The sequence below is a fragment of the Scedosporium apiospermum genome, assembly GCF_000732125.1.
Source record: "Scedosporium apiospermum strain IHEM 14462 chromosome Unknown SEQ_SAPIO_0091, whole genome shotgun sequence".
In the NCBI taxonomy this organism is placed as follows: domain Eukaryota; kingdom Fungi; phylum Ascomycota; class Sordariomycetes; order Microascales; family Microascaceae; genus Scedosporium; species Scedosporium apiospermum.
The window spans coordinates 234,289-253,517 of NW_015971792.1; the positions used below are offsets into that span (position 1 = coordinate 234,289).

At 51.7% G+C, this 19,229-nt stretch overlaps 3 protein-coding genes and 2 pseudogenes across 3 annotated transcripts; 2 read left to right on the forward strand and 3 right to left on the reverse strand.

The window, feature by feature from the left end:
• Positions 1–1,716: 1,716 nt before the first annotated feature.
• On the reverse strand, positions 1,717–5,670 carry SAPIO_CDS4277 (annotated as a pseudogene; the record flags this gene model as incomplete).
• Positions 5,671–7,757: 2,087 nt separating this feature from the next.
• Positions 7,758–9,178, reverse strand: SAPIO_CDS4278 (uncharacterized protein; the record flags this gene model as incomplete). Its single annotated transcript, XM_016786864.1, has 2 exons — positions 7,758–8,461; positions 8,527–9,178. 2 exons carry the CDS (start codon positions 9,176–9,178, stop codon positions 7,758–7,760), a joined length of 1,356 nt encoding a protein of 451 aa, XP_016643466.1.
• A 1,425-nt stretch (positions 9,179–10,603) lies between these two features.
• SAPIO_CDS4279 (uncharacterized protein) lies at positions 10,604–12,536 on the forward strand (the record flags this gene model as incomplete). The annotated part of the gene is made up of 4 exons (XM_016786865.1): positions 10,604–10,858; positions 10,921–11,185; positions 11,238–11,914; positions 11,970–12,536. The coding sequence occupies 4 exons, from the start codon at positions 10,604–10,606 to the stop codon at positions 12,534–12,536; spliced, it is 1,764 nt and encodes a 587-aa protein (XP_016643467.1).
• Positions 12,537–13,567: 1,031 nt separating this feature from the next.
• SAPIO_CDS4280 lies at positions 13,568–14,059 on the forward strand (annotated as a pseudogene; the record flags this gene model as incomplete).
• Positions 14,060–17,258: 3,199 nt separating this feature from the next.
• SAPIO_CDS4281 (uncharacterized protein) lies at positions 17,259–19,026 on the reverse strand (the record flags this gene model as incomplete). Its single annotated transcript, XM_016786866.1, has 4 exons — positions 17,259–18,170; positions 18,238–18,496; positions 18,647–18,911; positions 18,975–19,026. 4 exons carry the CDS (start codon positions 19,024–19,026, stop codon positions 17,259–17,261), a joined length of 1,488 nt encoding a protein of 495 aa, XP_016643468.1.
• Positions 19,027–19,229: the final 203 nt, after the last annotated feature.

A 19,229-nucleotide genomic window follows, 5' to 3' on the forward strand; every position in this document is an offset into this window, starting at 1 on the left:
AAGCATATCACTATTGAAGCTGCGCGATCCTACAGGTGTCCGCTAACTCTAGTACCATCTTAGGATCGGCCCAATGACAATCATGACCAAGGGGGAATCTCCCAGCTCATAGTTTTCATTTGAGTAGATTCTGAGGTCTAATCGTAAAAACGTCGCCAGGCTATTCGAACAAGGGTGTATCTATAAGACTAGATAAGAGATTGTAGTGTACACCAGCGCTTCCTCCTCTCTCACGCTCTTTCGGGAGCCTTGCTTAATTCCTTTAATTGTGTTGAAAGGTACGAGCCTTCTTGGCGTTTTGCACCGTGGCACGCATCGGCGTCGTATTCCCATGAGCAACCAAACGCGCGTTCTAGGCCTCGTGCTTACTCGGCCCATGATTACTGATTCAACAACCGTAACCTACTGTCCTACCTCGGTGCCCGCGATCCTTCAATTTACAGTTCCATGGTCCCATTTTGGAATCGTGTGATTTCAAAGATGCTCACACCTATCTCGGCAGACGGTCCTTCTATCCCACCCCTGTCAACGAGGAGCCAAAAATCTGTCGCAAGCGAGAGTATGCTTTGATCGACAATCTTGGGAGATTTCAGCATAGGAGCCGGCCACAGCTGATCCAATCCGCAACCTCGCGGAAGCCACCCACCACTCGGCTGCAGAGACCTCGACTTCGTTCAATGCCTGCCGGCCAGCTGACTGCCACCCTCTCCTCTCCCTGATAAGGCAGAATCACCCAGTTAGGCATCCCGATCCTTATCAATCGGTTAGGCTGCTGCGGGGTATATTGGTAGGATCCTGTCTTGGCATTTAAATCTCCCGCCCCCGCTATCCCGTGTTGCTTTCTCTGGGTCCGGTTAAGAGCAGGATTTCTGTAATACTCCCCCGTCCCCGCCCGAGAGATGGCCAGTCTTACGCCAAGGCCGGAAGTCCCGGAAGCGGGGGGAAGAATATCACGACCCTTTCTCAGGCATCTCTCCTTCACTCCGACTGACAAGGAGCAGGAGGCGGGAAGCATCATTGGCTATGCAGCCACGAAGAACGGCCACCTATGGTAAGGCCGTTGTCTTCTTCATCCCGGATCTAAGCTCACCGATACCGGCTACTTGGACTTGAGGAGGCGCCGCTCTCTCGGTGCGGATCAGGGCCGTACGAGTATCACAGCTCTATTGCAGGCTGGGCTGGTGATAGTGTCTAACCTCGTCGGGCGCCACCAGGCTGGGGAAGGGGATATCATTCATGGTTGGGCCCGAACGGATAAAAGCCAAGGGCGCTTACAACTCGACCGAGGCTAAAACGGCAGTGATATAGGGGCAAGATACGGCTGAGAACTTGCTTGCATTTTTTGGCCGCCAGGGGACTGTATCGCGCATTCTGAAGGGCGAGTATGGTTATGCTTTGGCAGGGAGAAGGGGGATACGAAGCAAACGTGAGGTCCAGGGAACAGGTAGCAACAGGTATCGGTTTCGTACGTGGATAGGCTTGTCCTCTTTTCTGGTTTAGGTATGTCAGTTAGACTATACCAAATTATTTGTTACTTAGGAGTCAAGCTGTCCATGGAAAGGAGGGCGTTGATCACTGAATAGTTGCATTATTGATAGCCATTGCTAGCTCTTAGAGCAGTGGGAAAGACGACTTGACAAGTTGAGAATTATATAGTAAATATTGATCATAGAGAGCTCCATATTACAACATTCCGTGGTTGATCATCATTTCATGTCACTGGTTGGTCAAAGGATCGCTCTTCATGATCGCAATCTCGCCCTTGCTTGGGCAGAGGAGCGCCCCATCTCGTAGTATCCAGCAAAGCCGGATATCTGAGCTCGTGACCCAGTCGTGAGGCAGGAAGAAGTGACGTGAGACGGTTTTGTCGTCGCCCTGAAGGCTACTCGTACAGACACGCAAGCTCTTGTCTAGAAAGACAAACCGGCCGTCCGCCAGAATGCCGACGGGGTATTGAGCCACTTCTCGAGTAGGATCTGGGAGGGAGAACGGCGTAATAATGTCGGCGGATTCGGACGTACTATCACCCAGGCGCAGCGAGCCCGTCGGCAGAACAAGAAAGTTGTAGCTCGTGCGGCCGAGAAGAGTTGTAGCTGTGCGTAGGAGCAGGAATTTGGAGCAATAACTTGGTAGCAGTCTATCAATCTCCGGATGCTCTTCCTTATCATCTGCAATCCTGAAAAACCTGATAATCTGTGGCTCCAACATCCATGAATACACAGCGACTTTATCCGCGAAGGTGCACACAAGAAGTGTCGAATCAGTGGGGTGTTGCGTCCAGGCGGCCAAGTGATTGCGGAGTAAGTCGGTCTCAGCAATCACTTCTCCGCGTGGAATAGCGAGAACTTGGCACATTTCTGTCCCAAGCACCAAAAGGCGATTCCCAGTAGAATTGAAAATGAGTTGTCTTGTGCGACCACGCTTTGAACTGGCTCCTTTGTCCACGTAGAAATCCTGGAATGGTGTGGCTTGACCGCTGGAGAGGTTTGTGACCAGGGATTTCACGACAATGGCACCGCTCCCGAACGAATAGGCAAGCCGATCATGCTTCCCATTCCAGACCATATGTTCCACATTCATTCCGAAAATTGTCTGGGCAATCACGTAGCTCCGATCGCGGACCGGATCGTACATTTCGATAGCGCCAGTCTCGTTCGCGTACGCGATCGGCTCGGTAGACTTCGTGCCTGCAGCAACTGCACAAACTGCCGGCTTGCTATCTGCTTGGCTCTCAGATACGACAAAGCATATTGATGGGCTATGCAGTGTGTGATGCACATCATCCGTATCCAGCCAAAAGCTTTCCACTACGGAATCTGCGTCGCTTCTCTGTTCGGCAGCGGCATCTGCAAGTTTGACGAGGCAGCTTGGCTCCCAGATATTACAATAACAACCGCGGAGGTCGTAGAATCGAAGGCTGTCTGGGCTGAAACATATTCGGCTGATGGAATCCGTGGAGCTAAGTTTGTATATCAGCGTCATTGAAGAGACATCGTAGATCTTTATCGACCCTTCCACGTCGCTTGTGATGAAGACAAGTCCATTTGGGCTGCATTGCAGTCCATGCGGGACTACTCCAGTTTCCCCTTTAACCTCCTCGTAGGTACCATCGACCGGACTCCACTTAAAAATTTGGCCGTAGATACCGATGATCAAGTTATTCGAAGGATGCCAAACGACATGGTTGTCTCCAGTGTACGAATTAACCGGGCCTTCCCCTTGGTTCGCCGTCCTCTTAAGTCGGGCCACCATCTCTGGGGGGTCCACATTCCATATGGACAGCGGGAACGCACGGTACGCAACCGCCATCTGCGAACAGTCGCTGTTAAAGGCTACGCAGGATGGCGTACTAAGAAAAGTGCCTTCTGGGAGGCCGGGCTCTTCCAACAAGTCCGAGCTCTTCCGTGACCACGAGGCCTGCTCGCAGTGGCTCACTTCAGTGGGCAGTTGATAAACCCCTCGCAAGTCGGACACCATCGTTATAGTATCATTAGCGTCGAAATTGAATGCGATAGCACGCTCCTGGGAAGGATTCGTCACCGTCATTTGCAAAGATCCATCATCCACCTCCCAAACAAACGTCTGGGAAATGCCGTAACACGCCAGGACTGAGCCAGACTTGTTAAACGACAGGGCCCATACGTGCTCCCCGGCGCTAAAGCTCTTGGATTCTACGAAGAGGTTGGTGTCCCATAGAGTGATAGTCCCTTTGGGCCTGTCCGAGATCACGGCAAGATACTGTGAGGAAGCTGCAAGTCGTAAAGCTCGGCTTGGGTTGGCTGAAACCCTGGCGAGACAGTCGTCCCACCCCGAGTTGGACCTACCGCAGACCGACAGAGTAACAGCAGGGTTCGCTGAGAATTTCTGGTGAATAATTGAAGACTGGGGACTGAGTGGTGGGACGCATTTATAGATGAACAGAGGGTCATCGTGGAGGTGCCGGCCAAATTTTGCTGTGATCTTCACCAAATCCGCCGCCCAAGTTTCGATCAGGGTCAGGGAAGAATTCTCACGGTTGGCCTCCCTTCTTTCTCTCGTAAACTGCGTTAGTATCCCAGATGTCCGGATGGATTCTAAAAGCCGACCGCTCATCGCCAGATATTGGAGCCAGGACAGCGGGAATGGACTGTTGAAGAATTTGATAAGCATATTAAAGGTCCTATCCGAGTCTGCACGGCAGGATTGGAGGTGAAATGCCCAAGAGGTTGCGGCATATCGGAGAAATTTGGGAATTTCTCCCTTGGTCAATTCTCGTCTGAGCCGTCGATCGGAAAGGGCTTCAATACACCTGCAGAATAATATTTCGTTTGCGATCTTCGGTTCCAGGGAGAACAATTGGTATTTGGCTTTTCTCAAATATTCGCGAGCAGAATGATGGACCAGCACCACTTCATTGTTAGCATTGATAACAACGAACTGTCCGGATAGTTCGCAGATTGTATGATGGGGGTCCAAAATCGAGCTCATTTGCGTGGGATAGGCTTCGGAGAGTTCATCAAGAGAGAGTGGCGCTTCTGCGTACATCGCCCAGAGGAGAAGGATCTCGGCCAGGGATTGGTCTTCCGTTGCTTCGAGAGAGGAGAGGACATCGAACATACGGTCGTACAGCTTATCCATTCCATTCGGGGTGGAGTCAAGAACTTGCCTGACCTGCTCCTGGCGGTGGCATTGTGCGACGCGCTTCAGTACGAGACTAGCCCACAGGAAGTTGCTCTGCGCCCGGGATGTTATCTCCTCCACTATCTCGGCCTTGACTGCATCGCTGGCCAGCAAATAGTCTATGTCCCCAGCAACTGTCAGACGAATATCACGGGTATTGTCAGGGATTGGGACATCAACAACTGGAATTCGCTTTCTAGCAAGATGGAAGCTTTGGGTGATGGAAGCGAGATGTCGACTAAACATCAATATGCGAACTGGACTTCCGAAGCTAACGGCCCTAGAAGCGAAGTCTATAACTTGTTTGGAGGATTCGGACTCATCGAGAGCGTCGATGACCCAAAATACGGGCTGATCTTTCTCCGTCCGGGCAGTGGCTGCTGGCGAGAAGAGCGCCTCCCACACAGTCGTCGCATCCGCCCTGTCGATCTGCATCCCGGACTGGACAACGCGGGTCAAGGCGCGACGAAACTCAGGACTAATAAGCGCCATCTGATACGCCAAGGATCGAATCATGTGCGCCACGGACCGCGCCTGACGGCTGTCATGCTTGAAAAAGAAATAGGCGCAATGGCGACCTTGTTGAAGCAATGAATCAATAACGAAGGAGCAAAGAATCGATTTTCCGCTGCCGGGGGGTGCGTGGGCCCAAAGAATATGCGCTGATTCACCAGAGAGCCAGGTTTCCATTTCCGGACACGACAGGAAGCTGGTGCATGTTCCTGTTCTCCTTAATGCATGGGCTGCTAAATAGCTGTCATACGGCGGACCTGACACGCCGAGAAATGCCTGAATCTGGCGCAAATCCTCATCTTCTTCCACTCCCCGAGTCAAGCAACCGGTCGCAGACTGCGATAACGTGTTGGCAACGCTGCGGAGGGTCCCTACAACTGATGTGTAATTGGGGTCATCCGCACCCGTGAATTTGCAGACGTTATGGTGATTGGCAACGAGAGGTTGTGATATCTCGCTCGGGTAACCCATGACCGAAGATGCCTTGTCGACGATCATTGTTGACATTGGACCAATTGGAGTTGCTAATGTTTCGTAAAACGAGAACAGGTGCAGCTTAGACGCATGGTGCCTAAAAATGTCATTAAGCTCATCTATCCTGGGGCTTCTTCGGACAAGTTCGCGGACGTACTCCTTCGTCGAGTATCCGCTCGCTAGTACGGCGTGAAGTACTTCAGCTAAGTCCGTTCCCCTGTGTGGTGTCGCAAGAAAGAGAACTGCTTTGATGGAGGATACAATACTGCTATATGCAGGGTCTATGTGCCCATGTATGAAGGCCTTCTTAAACACTAAGCCGCCCATCGAGTGAGCAACCACGATGATAGGGACCTGGCCTAGTCGGACATCCCCCGCTTCTTCGTGCTTCATCCGGAAGAGTAGGTCGGTGGCGAAGTCACTGATAGTTAACGACGACTTCTCCTTTTTGGATCTGAAATTGGCGTTATATCCGAATGACAGGATCCTGGCCGTCGGAATTTCCGGCGGAAGCCACAGCCGGGGCCACAGGTAGTCCAGGTCCCTATCCCTGCACCATGTCCGCAGACTTGACCCTCCAAGGCCATGGATGAATAGAATATCGACGGCGCGGTCCGGGGGAGAATGTAGCACAACGAGACCTAACGGGTCGTCCCTTACATTTCGTGACCGTCCTCTTTTGCCTCTTCTGTGGGCGATCGAGGTGACTAGAGAAGAAAGGGTCCCTCGACGATTAGGCGCTTGATATGACTGTGTGATATGATTCAAAGGCGGATTAGGCAGAGTGTTCGCGGACAGGCTCGCGGCAGCCGAGGCGTCGTTACGGTCAGACAGCGAAATTATCGTGGGCGGCCGAGTGGTGGTGGGAGGGCTGGGTGCCTGGGGATCCAACTCTGGGTGTATCTCCGCTCTGTCCCCAGATCTCTTTGACGACCGTTCCTTTTTGGCCTCGATGCCACAGGGATAACCCAATTTCAACATGCGCACCATGGTCCACGAAAACGGGAAGGAAGGCCACTCTTGGCACAAGATACCAGACCCGGCTTCTGACCCGCGTCTGGCTCGATTAGAGAAGGGGTAAAAGACTCAATACTCCTAACCACGGTAATCTTCCATATGCAGAGCCATCCGATTTCGTGGGGCCATCTCGATATGGCTTTGTGGTATTCGGTTGCCGCGTCGTTTCGGGCGGAAGTTTCATATCATGGCAGGCAGGCAAGCCGTTGGTGGGGGAGCTCAAAAAAAGGCTGGGGATCGGAATCCCAGCAAATGATGGACGCTGATAATGGTCTGTGCACTGCGACTGCATAAACGAAGTATCTCGTAAGCGATGGACTGCAACTCTGGCGGGCGCTATAAGCCGAGCGCTCATTTATTGAAGAGGATAGGATAGTTAACAAACGGGTCCAGAGATCTCCCATTTCCCCTCCGGCTCTCGACTAATAAATACCAACTCGCGAAGCTTACCGGTCGATAAATCAGGAGCTTCTCTATACGGCTTGAGGGTTTTCTAAATTAGAATTCCTAACTGCTGGAACAAATCTTCAAGTACCTCAACTCGGCCGGAGCACCAAGCTAATCTTAAAACTCCAGGTTCGAGCTACCTCGCGTTTTGCACATACTCTCAATCTCGGAAATGGGCAGACATGGATCTTTGCTTTAAATTATCGAAGCAGACTCTATGAAGTTCGTAGTATTCCATGGATGGTACAGTGATCATATCTAACACGATCGGGAAGGAAATCCACAAAGGAAGATATCCCTTATGACTTGGTGACGGGATATTTGGTTCTTTCAACCTTAGTGGATACCTTGGGAAAGGGCCTCGTTGATTCCTCTGCAGACCTTCGAAATGCCGCCTATCTCTCTGGTGATATCCTGCTGGTCTTCTATCTACCTGAGATCGGGTCGAACTACGTAATTTTGATATGGAGGTAAAGGAGGCGATTAAATTCATAGCAAGCTGCATAGCTATAAAGGCAAACAGGAAAAGCTAAACAACCTATTATACATCTTTCCAAATGCCTGCGCCTTATTTTTCCATGTCCCAGCTCTCACCGCCACCATGTCCCGATGACTACTGATCTTGCCGGAGCCCTTGGCAGAAGCCATCAAGAATCTTCTGTCTTTCTCCACTTGTTTCGCATGGCAGCCTCGATCCTCGCGCTCTCCACCGAAGATTCTCTTTTCGCATTGGCGAACGACGGCGTCGCAAACCGCCTCCCTACCGTCGGGTGGCTCCTTTTACTCGCCGCCGGGTATACAACTCGGCTTTGGTACGTGGGAGTCCAGTATCCGCTCCCTCCGGCCCGAGAGATCTCTTCCCTGGCCCACCATGTGTCAGTAAATTCGTCGCTCGGCTCGTGTCTCTCGGGAGGTAGGCGCGGCGGGACGAACGGTTTGTCGAACAGTGCTATATCGTCGAGGCGCGCCTTGTCGCGGAACACGTAACCCCACTTCCGCAAAACCTCCCGACTGCGGTGGTAAATCTTCATGTTCCGTCGACTGCTGGCGTAGGCCCATTCCCAGGCGAGTCGAGGTCCGAGGTCCAGGTCGAGATACGGCGGCAAACTTGGGAAGCGAGTTGGGAAGCGGCGCGCAAGGCCTTCATAGAAGAAGTCGTCCTTCCGCGGCGGACCGCCCCATCTGTACAGGAGCTCATGACGGGCCTCGTACGTCTCTGCTGTGGCGAGACGGTAAACTGAGGATAGGCCAGTGGACAAGACGGCCTGAATCTCGGGCGACGCCAAGCTCATTGCTGGTTCGACCTCGATGGCGCCCCACGCGACGTCATGGTAGACCACGTCATCATAAGCTGGGATTAAATTAACAAACACTCACAGCAATATTTCTCGGGTGGAGTTGGGGGAATACACTTACCAGGCTGGACTTGGTGGAAGAGGAAATCGTGAATGCACCCGAGCTGCTCGAGCTCCCAAGGACAAAACGTGGAAAAGAAGTGGAACCTGCTGACCGGTTCAGCCGAGCGGCGGTGACGGTTGCGGAAGAGGTTGCAGAAGGTCTCAAAGAGGTAGAATGCACGTTCGACCCGGGCACTCTCGGTCACTGTCAATGTAGACATCCCTTCTGGTGAGGTGGCGGCTACCCACTGGGCGAACCGTGTAGTAAAGGCCTTAACGGTAGCGCTGAGTTTGGCAACAGCTATGGCTTTTCCAAGATCGTTAAATGGGGGCACAGGTCTTCCGATTCGGAAGTGTTCTACGTAGAAAGCTTGGATACTTTCAGACGTGAATGGGGAGGCTCGGGTGGTGGCGGTCGCCTCCGCCTCTATCGCGGCGAGAGCGTCAAAAATGACGTCGACCCCGACATGTTTGATCAATACATGCGACAGTATTGTGTGTTTTCCCTCCAGAAACGCGTTGTTGAAAGCGCGTGTGGTCAGGATGGCTGAAAGCAGCGAAGGCAGGTCGTCGAGCATGGAAAGGATGGCGGCAAACATCTCAACCGGGAGACGGAGAATGGGCGACACTGGCGGCGCATCTAGCTCCATCGTCTCGGCATTTCTCGTCATGGTCGCCAGTGATACTCGTCGAGTTTAACCTGGATATTTGGGTGTTGAGGGTTGGCCTGGGAGTGACTGGGTTGATGGATTGGTCGGTGGATGGGAGTGATAGTATGATGGAAGAATATGAAGAAGAGAAAAGGAGATTGTTGGGCAGCCCCGCTGGTATTAATTAAATATGAGAGGTGCCACAGCCTCAAAAATGAAGGATGCAATTGAAGGAAGGATATGGCGTAGAATAAACATAGGTTGTGAAAATCATTCATATACCCTAGTCCCACTAACTGGATTTAGAGCCCCAATATCATACCTTAGTGTTTATGTCTTTTCTTTCAACCTTTGAAGTGGAAGTCTCTAGGGGGATCAAACCAAGCTTATTTTCTAAGCGACTGGGGAAACATGCAAGGCCTGGCTGCATCTCCAAAATGCGGGGGTTTCTAGGCGGCACCTTGAGCTGGATGAGATACATCATTGGACGTCTTGGACCCGACCTCTTCCAGGTTGAGTGATGTGTGCATATCGGTGGACAAAAATTGCCCAGTCCTATAAAGTCTACGATGACTAAATCTCAGGGCCTTCAAGAGTCCGGCGCGGTTTGCTGAAGGACTGAAGGTGCTATATATCTTCTGGTTGAGAATCGGCGAAAAGCACCTCGGTGTGTTTCATGGCACCACTAAAGCTGGGCAACAAACCAAGCAAAGGAGTTGTAGACGAGATGATGCCGGGTCATATGGGTGGCTAGTATATCCCCTCTCTATCATACCTCATACCTTATATGTATAGAAGAAGAGTGTTCCGGCACCCAGGGAAGCTTGAGATTCTCATTTACCTCTGAGATGGCGCTGTCTTGCCATTCGAAAAGACCGAAAAAAAGAAAAAAAAAAAAAAAAAAAAAAAAAAAAAAAAAAAGAGAAACTTGAGGCGTTTTTTTTTTTTTTTTTTTTTTTTTTTTTTTTTTTCGCCTTTCTACTAATATTGACCTCTCCAGTGCTCCTCCGCCGTGATATGCATGTCGAGGGTATTTCTTCAAGTTCACACTCAGCCGAGGCTCAGACTCTCAGCACCAAGGTTGGCCCGTGGGAATAATAGGGACTTCGGACACGGAACCAACGTTCCCGAATGGTTCTTTTGATATGTCCAACCGGTTTTGATACCGAAGGATTTGTTTCCGTACCTTTATTAATTGACAAATTGGGAAAGTGGTTTAGTCGGCCCCATGCAATAGGTTGTCAGGGCAATGAGAATAGATTGTTTAACGCCCAATCCACTGAACCATTTCTCCAGGCAGCAAGATTCTCACCATCGCAAAAGGTCCACATAAGGACAAGAGCCCGCGTTGAACAAACGCTCAGACGAATAATTCCATTGATATCTTTCTTCTGTATCCTTTCGTATTCAACCGAACAAAATATCCCTTGAGAGGTATCCACAGCTATGGACCAATTCTTGCTCGACAACGCCCGCGCCTATGAGAAGCTGGTTGGGCAATTCAAACCCGCCGCTAAACCCCAAGACAAAAAAGATGGCGGCCGAAACACGGACATCATCATCGCCAGCCGTTTACGGCCCATGCTTGAAGATGAGATTGCTGCAGGCCTAGTTCCAGGAGTCCTTCCTCGAAAGGACGATGATCTCAATGTTGACCTGCACGAGTTGAGAAAGACTGTCCGAGGCACACCAGCATTAAACGTAAGCGTTGCAGGCCCAATGTTTCGGTACCGCAAATATTGATCTAGTTCGTCTGCACGTAGTCCTCTAGCTTCCGCCTTGACAAAGTATTCAACGCGGAAGACTCTACGGAAAGTATTTTCGAAGATCTTGTGCAGTCTCTCATTCCCTGGGCGTGGGGAGGCGGTGTGAGCACCATGTTCGCTTACGGTCAGACGGGCTCTGGAAAGACCTTTACCGTCAGCGGGCTGCAACGCCTTGCTGCATCGAGCCTAATGGACGGCTCTTTAGACGGCTCCAGAAACATTTCCATCTCCATCCTCGAACTTGCAGGAAACTCTGCCTTTGGTACACCCACTCCCCTCCTTGATTGTATAGCCTCTTTCTAATAACGATGCAGACCTCCTCAACTCCCGCAAACCAGTTTCCATCCTCGAAGATTCCTTCGGCTCAACACACTTCGCCGGAGCTACCGAACACTCCGTCAAAGACCTACCAGCTCTCCTCTCCTACATCGACCACGCGGCCTCCTTCCGCAGCACCGCCTCAACCCTCAAGAACGACGCCTCCTCGCGCTCGCACGCCATCTGTCGCATCCGCCTCGAAAATCCAGCAATCCCGCAATTCGAGGACGGCCTCCTCTACCTCATCGACCTGGCCGGTTCAGAGGCCGCCAGGGATGTAGTTGCGCACTCAGCTGAGAGGATGAAAGAAGCTCGAGAGATTAATGCGTCACTCTCCGTGTTGAAGGATTGTATCCGCGGACGAGCGATGCTGGACCTAGTGGAGACGGGAGGCAAAGTGTCGGTCAAAGCCAAGACGCACATCCCCTTCCGGCAGAGCACCTTGACCAAGGTGCTGAAGCATGTTTTTGACCCTGCGGGGATGAGAAGCTGTCGGACCGTGGTCGTGGCATGTGTGAACCCGAGCTTCACGGATGTAGCGGCCAGTAAAAATACGTTGAGATTCGCCGAGATGCTGCGCGTCCCCGTGCCGAAGAAAGATGCGGCTGCGTATAATCCTTCGAGGCCCGTCACATGGCCCAACGATAAACTCCAAGAATGGATTGAGAAGAACGTAAGTGTATCCGTTTCAACGAGCGTGGCAGGCTTCTTTGTCTGACATTTACCAGTCTGGCTCGCCCGCAATATCAGGTCCTCTCCTCGCTCCGTTCGAAACGGGCCACCAACTCCTACGAATCCCCGTCCCAGAATTCGTCTCCCGATGCCTCAAAACTCCCGGCGTAACCGTCGACCAGGCCCAAGCATTCCAAGCCAAATTCTGGCGCCTGCACGTCGACTCGCGCAGCCCCGCATCCAGCGAATCCAAAGACGACGCGACCGAGAAGGCCGAGAAGGATTACGTAGACAGCGCGGGAATATCGAGTCGGGATTCACGCCCGGAGATGGCTAACGTGGAGTTCAAGGAACGTATTCGGCCGGGTATGGTGGTGGAATGGAAGCCGCCGTATATTGTTACGGACAGCATCCGACCCTTGGCTCTGGTACTTTCATCGGTGGAGGGAAGCGGAGAAGGCGAGGAGAAAAAGTACACGTGTGCTCAGGTGGCGCCGGGACTTATGCATGGGTCACTGGAGGTTTATATTTGGAGACAAGTGGAGGTGCGTGTCGGGGCGATGCTGAAGGAGGTGTTGCTGGAGTATGATGTTGGGACGCGATATTATTATGAGACGCTGTAGATTGGACACGCCTCAGGGAGGACAACCGCTGACTCTCCTTGATGGCTCGGCCGCCCCCGACCAGTATATGTTGATAGATATGAAGCGAAAGGCAAACGTTAATTGACTAATCGAATCAAGGACAGTATTCCTCAAGGCTCCGAACCAAAGCTCAAGCTCTTACTACTGACCGAGAAGCCCTAGGCGACTTAACTAAACGCCTACTCTATATCTGAGCAGTCCGAAGTAATGCAAACGGATTCTTTGCAGGGCGCCTTGGCGTCGGTTATCGAGACCGAGCGCCAATGAACCCTAGGAGGGTTGCATTCAAAAACCCATTCATGGGTCCCCAGCATTCCTTCGTATGCAACTTCTCAATATAGCTGACAGGGAGGATGGCAATGAGAAAGCAATGACCTCGATATGCTGAAAGAGCCCATTCTTCAATGCCCCCTCACTACCCGTGCACATTTCTCTCTCGTATGGTAGCTCGGGCCTCGAGACCAACTTCCCTAAGGAACGCGACCATTTGAGTCCAATCCAGACCAGACAATGGAGGATAGCAGCACCTCGCCGCACTGGTCCAGGCAGCGACCCAGCCTCGGGAATACACGTCCCCTCCGCATTCGATCCTTTCCCTGTTGGAATTCTTCTTTGTCGCTAGCCCGCACCGTTTCCAGCAGCGGCCTGCTTGGTTTTCTTCTGGTCCGCGCCTTCGTTTGTTCTGACATCCGTCTCTGGGATGCTTCCGTTCCAGCTGTGGCCTACTGGAGCAGGCACCTTCCAGGTACCAGGCAGTCGCCTATGCATTCCGCATTTTCTGACATCCCGTTTCGTCCGTCATTCTTTGATAATAGGTAAAAGATGAGAGTACGTCCACTTGCAGCAGTTATATTTAAAACCTTGAGCTCTCCCTTCACCCTTGGCTATTATCACACGTCCAGGACACAACATAAGACCTTAAAGCCCTCAAGGCTTCCCGCCTTTACCCTTAGAACCTCGAATACTGGTCAAAAAATCCCATCTGCTCGTCCCCTTCCTAAGCAGTCACAATGGTTTCTATCAAGGCTACTCTTCTCCTAGCCGTAGCCACCGCCGTCTATGCCTCTCCACTCTCCTCTGATACCCCCGACGTTGGCTTCCACACCAGCTTCAATGCAACCCTCGCAGCGCGTTACTTAGATCGTGACACGGAGACGGCCGGGCCCTGTAAGCAGGGTAAATGCCCCGACTACAATCAGACCTTCGACCTGATGAACACCTACGAATCAGGACAACGCTACGAAATCCGCGTCAAAGACTGTGGAAAGTGTTATAAGAAAAGGGTCGGCCGGAATGGCAGCGGGTGCTACGACTATACTGCGTGCAAGATCAAAAAGACAATCTGCGTTGATCCTGTCAAGAACCGGGCCCATCGTGTCCAGAAGGACAACAACGAGAAGACCTGCTATCGCATGAAGCCCGTTGGCTTAGGTGGCTGCGATATGTATATCAAACAAGTCAACCTTTGGACGCCTGAGTCAGAAGTCCCCTGCGACTGGTGAGAAAAGACACCGGCGGTGGCTTCGTGAGGGATCTAGGGTGGAAGGCGATTCTCAAGAGGTGACTGGTCGGGTTGAAGGATATCTACCTAACGAAGGGAAGGCGACTCGATGATGCCATTCGTCTCCGGTGTTACTGAAACGGGGAGAACAGGGGCGTTAGCACCAGCAGCGAATTCTTGGTAAAGTAGCTCGCCGGAAGAACAAATTCGCTAGAGAATAGGATGAAATGGATGTAATTAGCGGTTCCCCCCCCAAACAAATGTTAGGGGTGCCTTTCTCTTCTTTCCTGCCTCACAAATGACAATGGCTCTTGTGTTTTCCTTCATCACGATTATTATTTTATAATCATTATGTCCGACTTTCATTGCTCCCTATCCTCAGTCCCTGGAAGTGATATTCGCCGTTTCGTTGCATTCGTTGCTTCCACCCTGTTGGAAAGATTGCCTCTCGTTACTTTGTTCATCAACTGAGGTACGCGACTCTGGGATGATCTCGACAAGACAAGTTCACTCCGGCCATGTTACCCCCACAGCGTGTAAACGGTTGTTGAAGCGGGAACCTTTGTATTTCCCATCGAATTGGCAGCATCTGGAAAGATACTGAAGCTAAATTAGCTGAAACTGATCCGAGGCATGATCTATCCTGAACAAGAAAACTGAATGGTCTCTCGGGATATCGACGCTGAGGTGATCATCAGATTGGGGTTCTGCCAGAGCGAAAATACTCCCCAATTCCCGTGATCCAGAACTGCGCCATTTCCTTCTTCGGACCTGGGCAGCTCTCGCTTTCGTCAGAGCAAGGGTGAGCAAGGGTACGCCAGGTCAGCGAGGCCGTCACTGTGTTAGGTCGCCTCAACTACAATTGCCATCTACAAAAGTGTATAAACGTCAACGCATTTGTATGTGCTCAAATCGGTTCTTCTCGAGTCTGCTGCGCCACCCGCCGCAGCTTGGTCCTGTAAATGTACAGCACAGTCGTGCGTAGAATTTTCTCAGCTCTCACAAGATGAATTAAGTTGATTCCTTGAAAGACCTGAAAGTGTCAACGAAAACGGATTCAGAAGTTCGCCATCGACTTGAGAAAACTCCAACATTTCAACGAGGCGACTCGCAGATCGGGAAGTCCTCGAGATCGAAATGCCTCCCATCAGATATCGGACGAAGCGCGCGCAAAAGAACAAGCAGAAGGGCCAACATAAGAAGTACTCTGCGACATCAACCCACCGCTGTCACAGCCCGCAAAAGGACACACGTCAGGAGTCGGTTCTCGAAAGCAACGATGCAATCAATGCTTCAGTGACAGGAAGAGGGCAACACGCTCTACGGGAAAATCCAAACGGCAGCACGTATTTACCCTTAGACAAGTTGACTCAACAATTCCGACTTCTTACTTTGTTTCCCAGTACTGGTACGGACCCGATTGACTGTCAACTTGATGTTCACCTCCTGAACAATTGCCCACGATTCGAGGCACTCTCCTATTGTTGGGGAGACCCAACGCCAATGGCGCCGATCACAATCAATGGCGTCGGCTCCAAAGTTAGCCGTAACTTGGGAGTTGCGTTGCAGTATCTACGACAACCTCAATCTCCTCGAGTACTTTGGGTTGACGCTGTCTGCATCAACCAACTTGATATACTAGAGCGGAATCACCAAGTGTGCCTCATGCATGAGGTGTATTCTACCGCCTACAGCGTCCTTGTCTGGCTTGGTGAAGCTTCGGATGGGAGTGACACTGCCATGGACTTGCTCAAAGAATGGTCTGCCTGGCCCACGAGAACCCAGCATGCGGAGACACCACCTATTCTGGATTCAGTGATTTGCCGTCCATGGTGGAGCCGAATTTGGATCGTCCAAGAACTTGCGCTAGCAAGGTCAGATCCTATCATTTATGTGGCCGGAAATGCCTCCCCTGGAGTGACTTCATGACGGGATGCGTGAACAGCGGACTTGATCTGTTGAACGACGACTCAACCGAACGCACCAAGGGTATTTTCTACCGATGGCTGCTGCACCACGTACGAGCAGAGGTGCAGTCTTCGTCCTCCAAACGAAGTAAAAGCTTGTGCGATATGCTAAGGGACACTAAGGACTTCGAGGCATCAGATCCTCGCGACAAGATATACGGCTGCCTCGGCTTGCTTGAGGATGAGATATGTAGCAGCCTGCAACCAGATTATGGCATCCCTACGGAAAGGGTGTACCTGGCGGCCACCAAGCATATACTGAAAAACGAGTCGTCACCTTTCTTCTCGACCTTTTCCTTTTACAGTCTTTCCCGAAGATCCCGGCCGAGCTGGGTGCCTAATTTTGCCGATCAACGGACCGCTAGTCCTAGGAACCCTGATTCTCGGACAAGTCCCGGCATAATGCCTGGACGTTCTAGGAGTGCTTCTTTCAAGGATAGGGGCCGTCTTTTATCCATCCAAGGATTGTTTTTTGACACTCTGAGCACATGCGTAGAGCTCAAAAGCCCGAACCAACTGCTATTACAAATCCAAGGCTTAGAAAAGATGGTGCGGCAAGCAACGAAAAGACCTCTGCCACCACTGCATCCATTTCATGCCTTAGAGAGGGATGTGGACATCGTTGAGATGCTCTCTGGAGGACAGCACGAGGATGACGGGAACCTGAGGTACCAATACGAGTACTTCGCCTGGGAGGCCGGACTACTTTCTAATCCCGATGGACTTCCTTCACCGGAGGAGATGGCCCAGCCGAAAGCAATTTTTGGGGGCATTCTTCACGCGTTTCTTCCCGGAAGGTATTTCTTCCTCACGAAGCAAGGATTTGCTGGCTTAAGCGTCTCTCCTGTGCTAAATGGCGATGTTGTCGTACTTCTTTGGGGGGGAAGACTTGCCTACCGTACTGCGACCTCGAGGCATGTCGTATACCATGCTCGGCGCAGCATCTATGGCAGGGATCATGAGAAATGAACTGTGGGACCTATATAATCAAGGCTTCATCAAGGAGACCACGTTTATGATCCGCTGAGTGGGATTTGAGAGTCACTCCGCCTTGTCTTGAAGAGAAAGAAACCGGAATATTTAACGAGATCTCGGTGCCGTTTGAGATAAAGCCGAGCCGGGTCTGACTAAGTGAGTCAAAGGGTGAGAAGGCGACCAAGCCGGGGTTCTGTGACAGAAAATACAGTTGTTCATACACTATCTACACAAAACTAGGAGGAAGAAGAAACAGCATCAATGTACAAACCGTATGGCTGCCAGCTGGGCCTGGGTCTGTGGTTTAGTTGCTCGTCCTAATATCCTAGCCACATTCCCGTCCCGCGCCGCCCAGATGTCTTCCAAGTCACTGCTGTATCGGGCAATCTGCACAAATTTCGTAAGATCCCATCTCCGGGAAAACTCTTCCCTTATTATATGGCGGTCTTCGGAAGAGTCCATGAACAGCCCCAAGGTGTAAACCAGCCAGTTGCACCCGTAGCATCGGGTCCATTCCTCGTCGCCCGCGTGTCGCTCGAGGATCTGGACGGACAGTCTTAGTTGCCAGCTGTCGTATGGCACCACTTGTGGTAGGAGGTCGGGGATTGAGTCGCTATTTCCCACCTGCTCCAGAAGCAGAGAAGTCACCATGGCGAAGAGATAGCTCGCATCCCGGAAGCAGTATTCTCGAGAGTCCAACTTATCCCACTCGCCTGAAGAAGGAGAACAGGATCGGAGTTCCCTGTCGCAGAGGACCCGTGCTTCCCAGTCCCCCACTTCACTCTGCAGTCGTTCGAGCTCGGCAATACCGGGTGAACGGCGGCTTCGGAAACAATGCCTGAGCGACAAGGCTGTCCGGAACAGCGAAACCGGAAAGCCCAGCACGGGGCTATTGAAGCTTTTGGGGGCATCGGGGAAGAATAGCGCTTCGTCGAGTAATTTACCGGCGCGGTCCCAAAACGACGAATCGAATTCGGGGTCAACGGCGGCTTTGATATCCGTCCACAGACCTGTTGTGTAGGTGAACATCTGGAACATGACGCTTTCGATAGCCAATCTGTCGAATAACTTGCCGATTGGGCTGGGATGGTTGAGGAGGCGGAGGGTCAGAATACGCGTTGCGGCGGTAACGTGTTGCGGGATGTCGAGGCCGGTGTCCCAGTTTATGAACTGTTGATGGCAAGTTAACGGAGTGATACGAACAGAGCCAATAGGAATGCAATATGCAGAAACCCACCCCATGCAAGTACAACATCATGACCGACATGAGCAATCCATTGTGGTTTTCGAGCTGCGGAACACGGTCAAGTAGTTTCGAAAGCTCGCTCACGGCATCGGCGTAATAGGTGAGAGCGAGATTCTGCAGGCGCCAGGCGCCATCAACCAGATACATATGGGACGCCGCATTGGCCAGCACAGAGTAGTAGAGACTCTTGTGAGTCGTCATCAGCTTCTGGATCTCGGCGAGCCATCCATCGTGGAACTCCGGATGGCAACTGGGTAGAATTAGGAGAGAGAAGTATTTGTTGGCGAAGTGATGAGATATGCGAAGTTCGAGGTTGGATGAAATGGCTTTGTGCGCGACGCTTGCTTCCCCAGATGTCAGACTTAGCGGGAAAATGAACTCCGTATTAGTGTTTTCTAACTGCCAGCAGGCATCAAGATATTCGACATCTATATCGACGACGGGATATGTGGTCCGTATGCAATCAAGGTCGGTATGTCGCTCGTCGGTTCGTTCCGGCTTCCGTCGAGGTTTAACTACCACCTCCCGATGTCGCGAATGAGAGTGAGAGGAGTAACGACGGTCAACGAGGTCGGCGCCCGATGGCCATTTGCAGTCGCGTCTCGAGAAGCTGCAGTTGCCGCAAATGGGGAACGTTTCGTCGCACTTCTTGCGGCGTTGCCGACCTAATCAGTGCCCCGAGGTTAGAAACGAGATAAGGTTGGAGAACTTGAATCGGCCAAACTTACAGGTCAGGCAACCAGTTTTCGTTCGCAGCTTTGCCCTAGAAGCACCGTTCATAATGGAGAGAATGCAACAGCACTGACAGAAGCTTTAATAGAAGTCCTCGCAACAAGCCTTGCAGATGGTGTGCGGGGAAAGTCAAAGTCAGGGGGGACGCCTCCATTTTCATACTTTGCTGGGACACGTCAGGCCTATCGAAGCCGAGCTTATCTACTACTTCGTCGTGCATTATCTTGATCCCAACTCGATTTTGCTAGGCG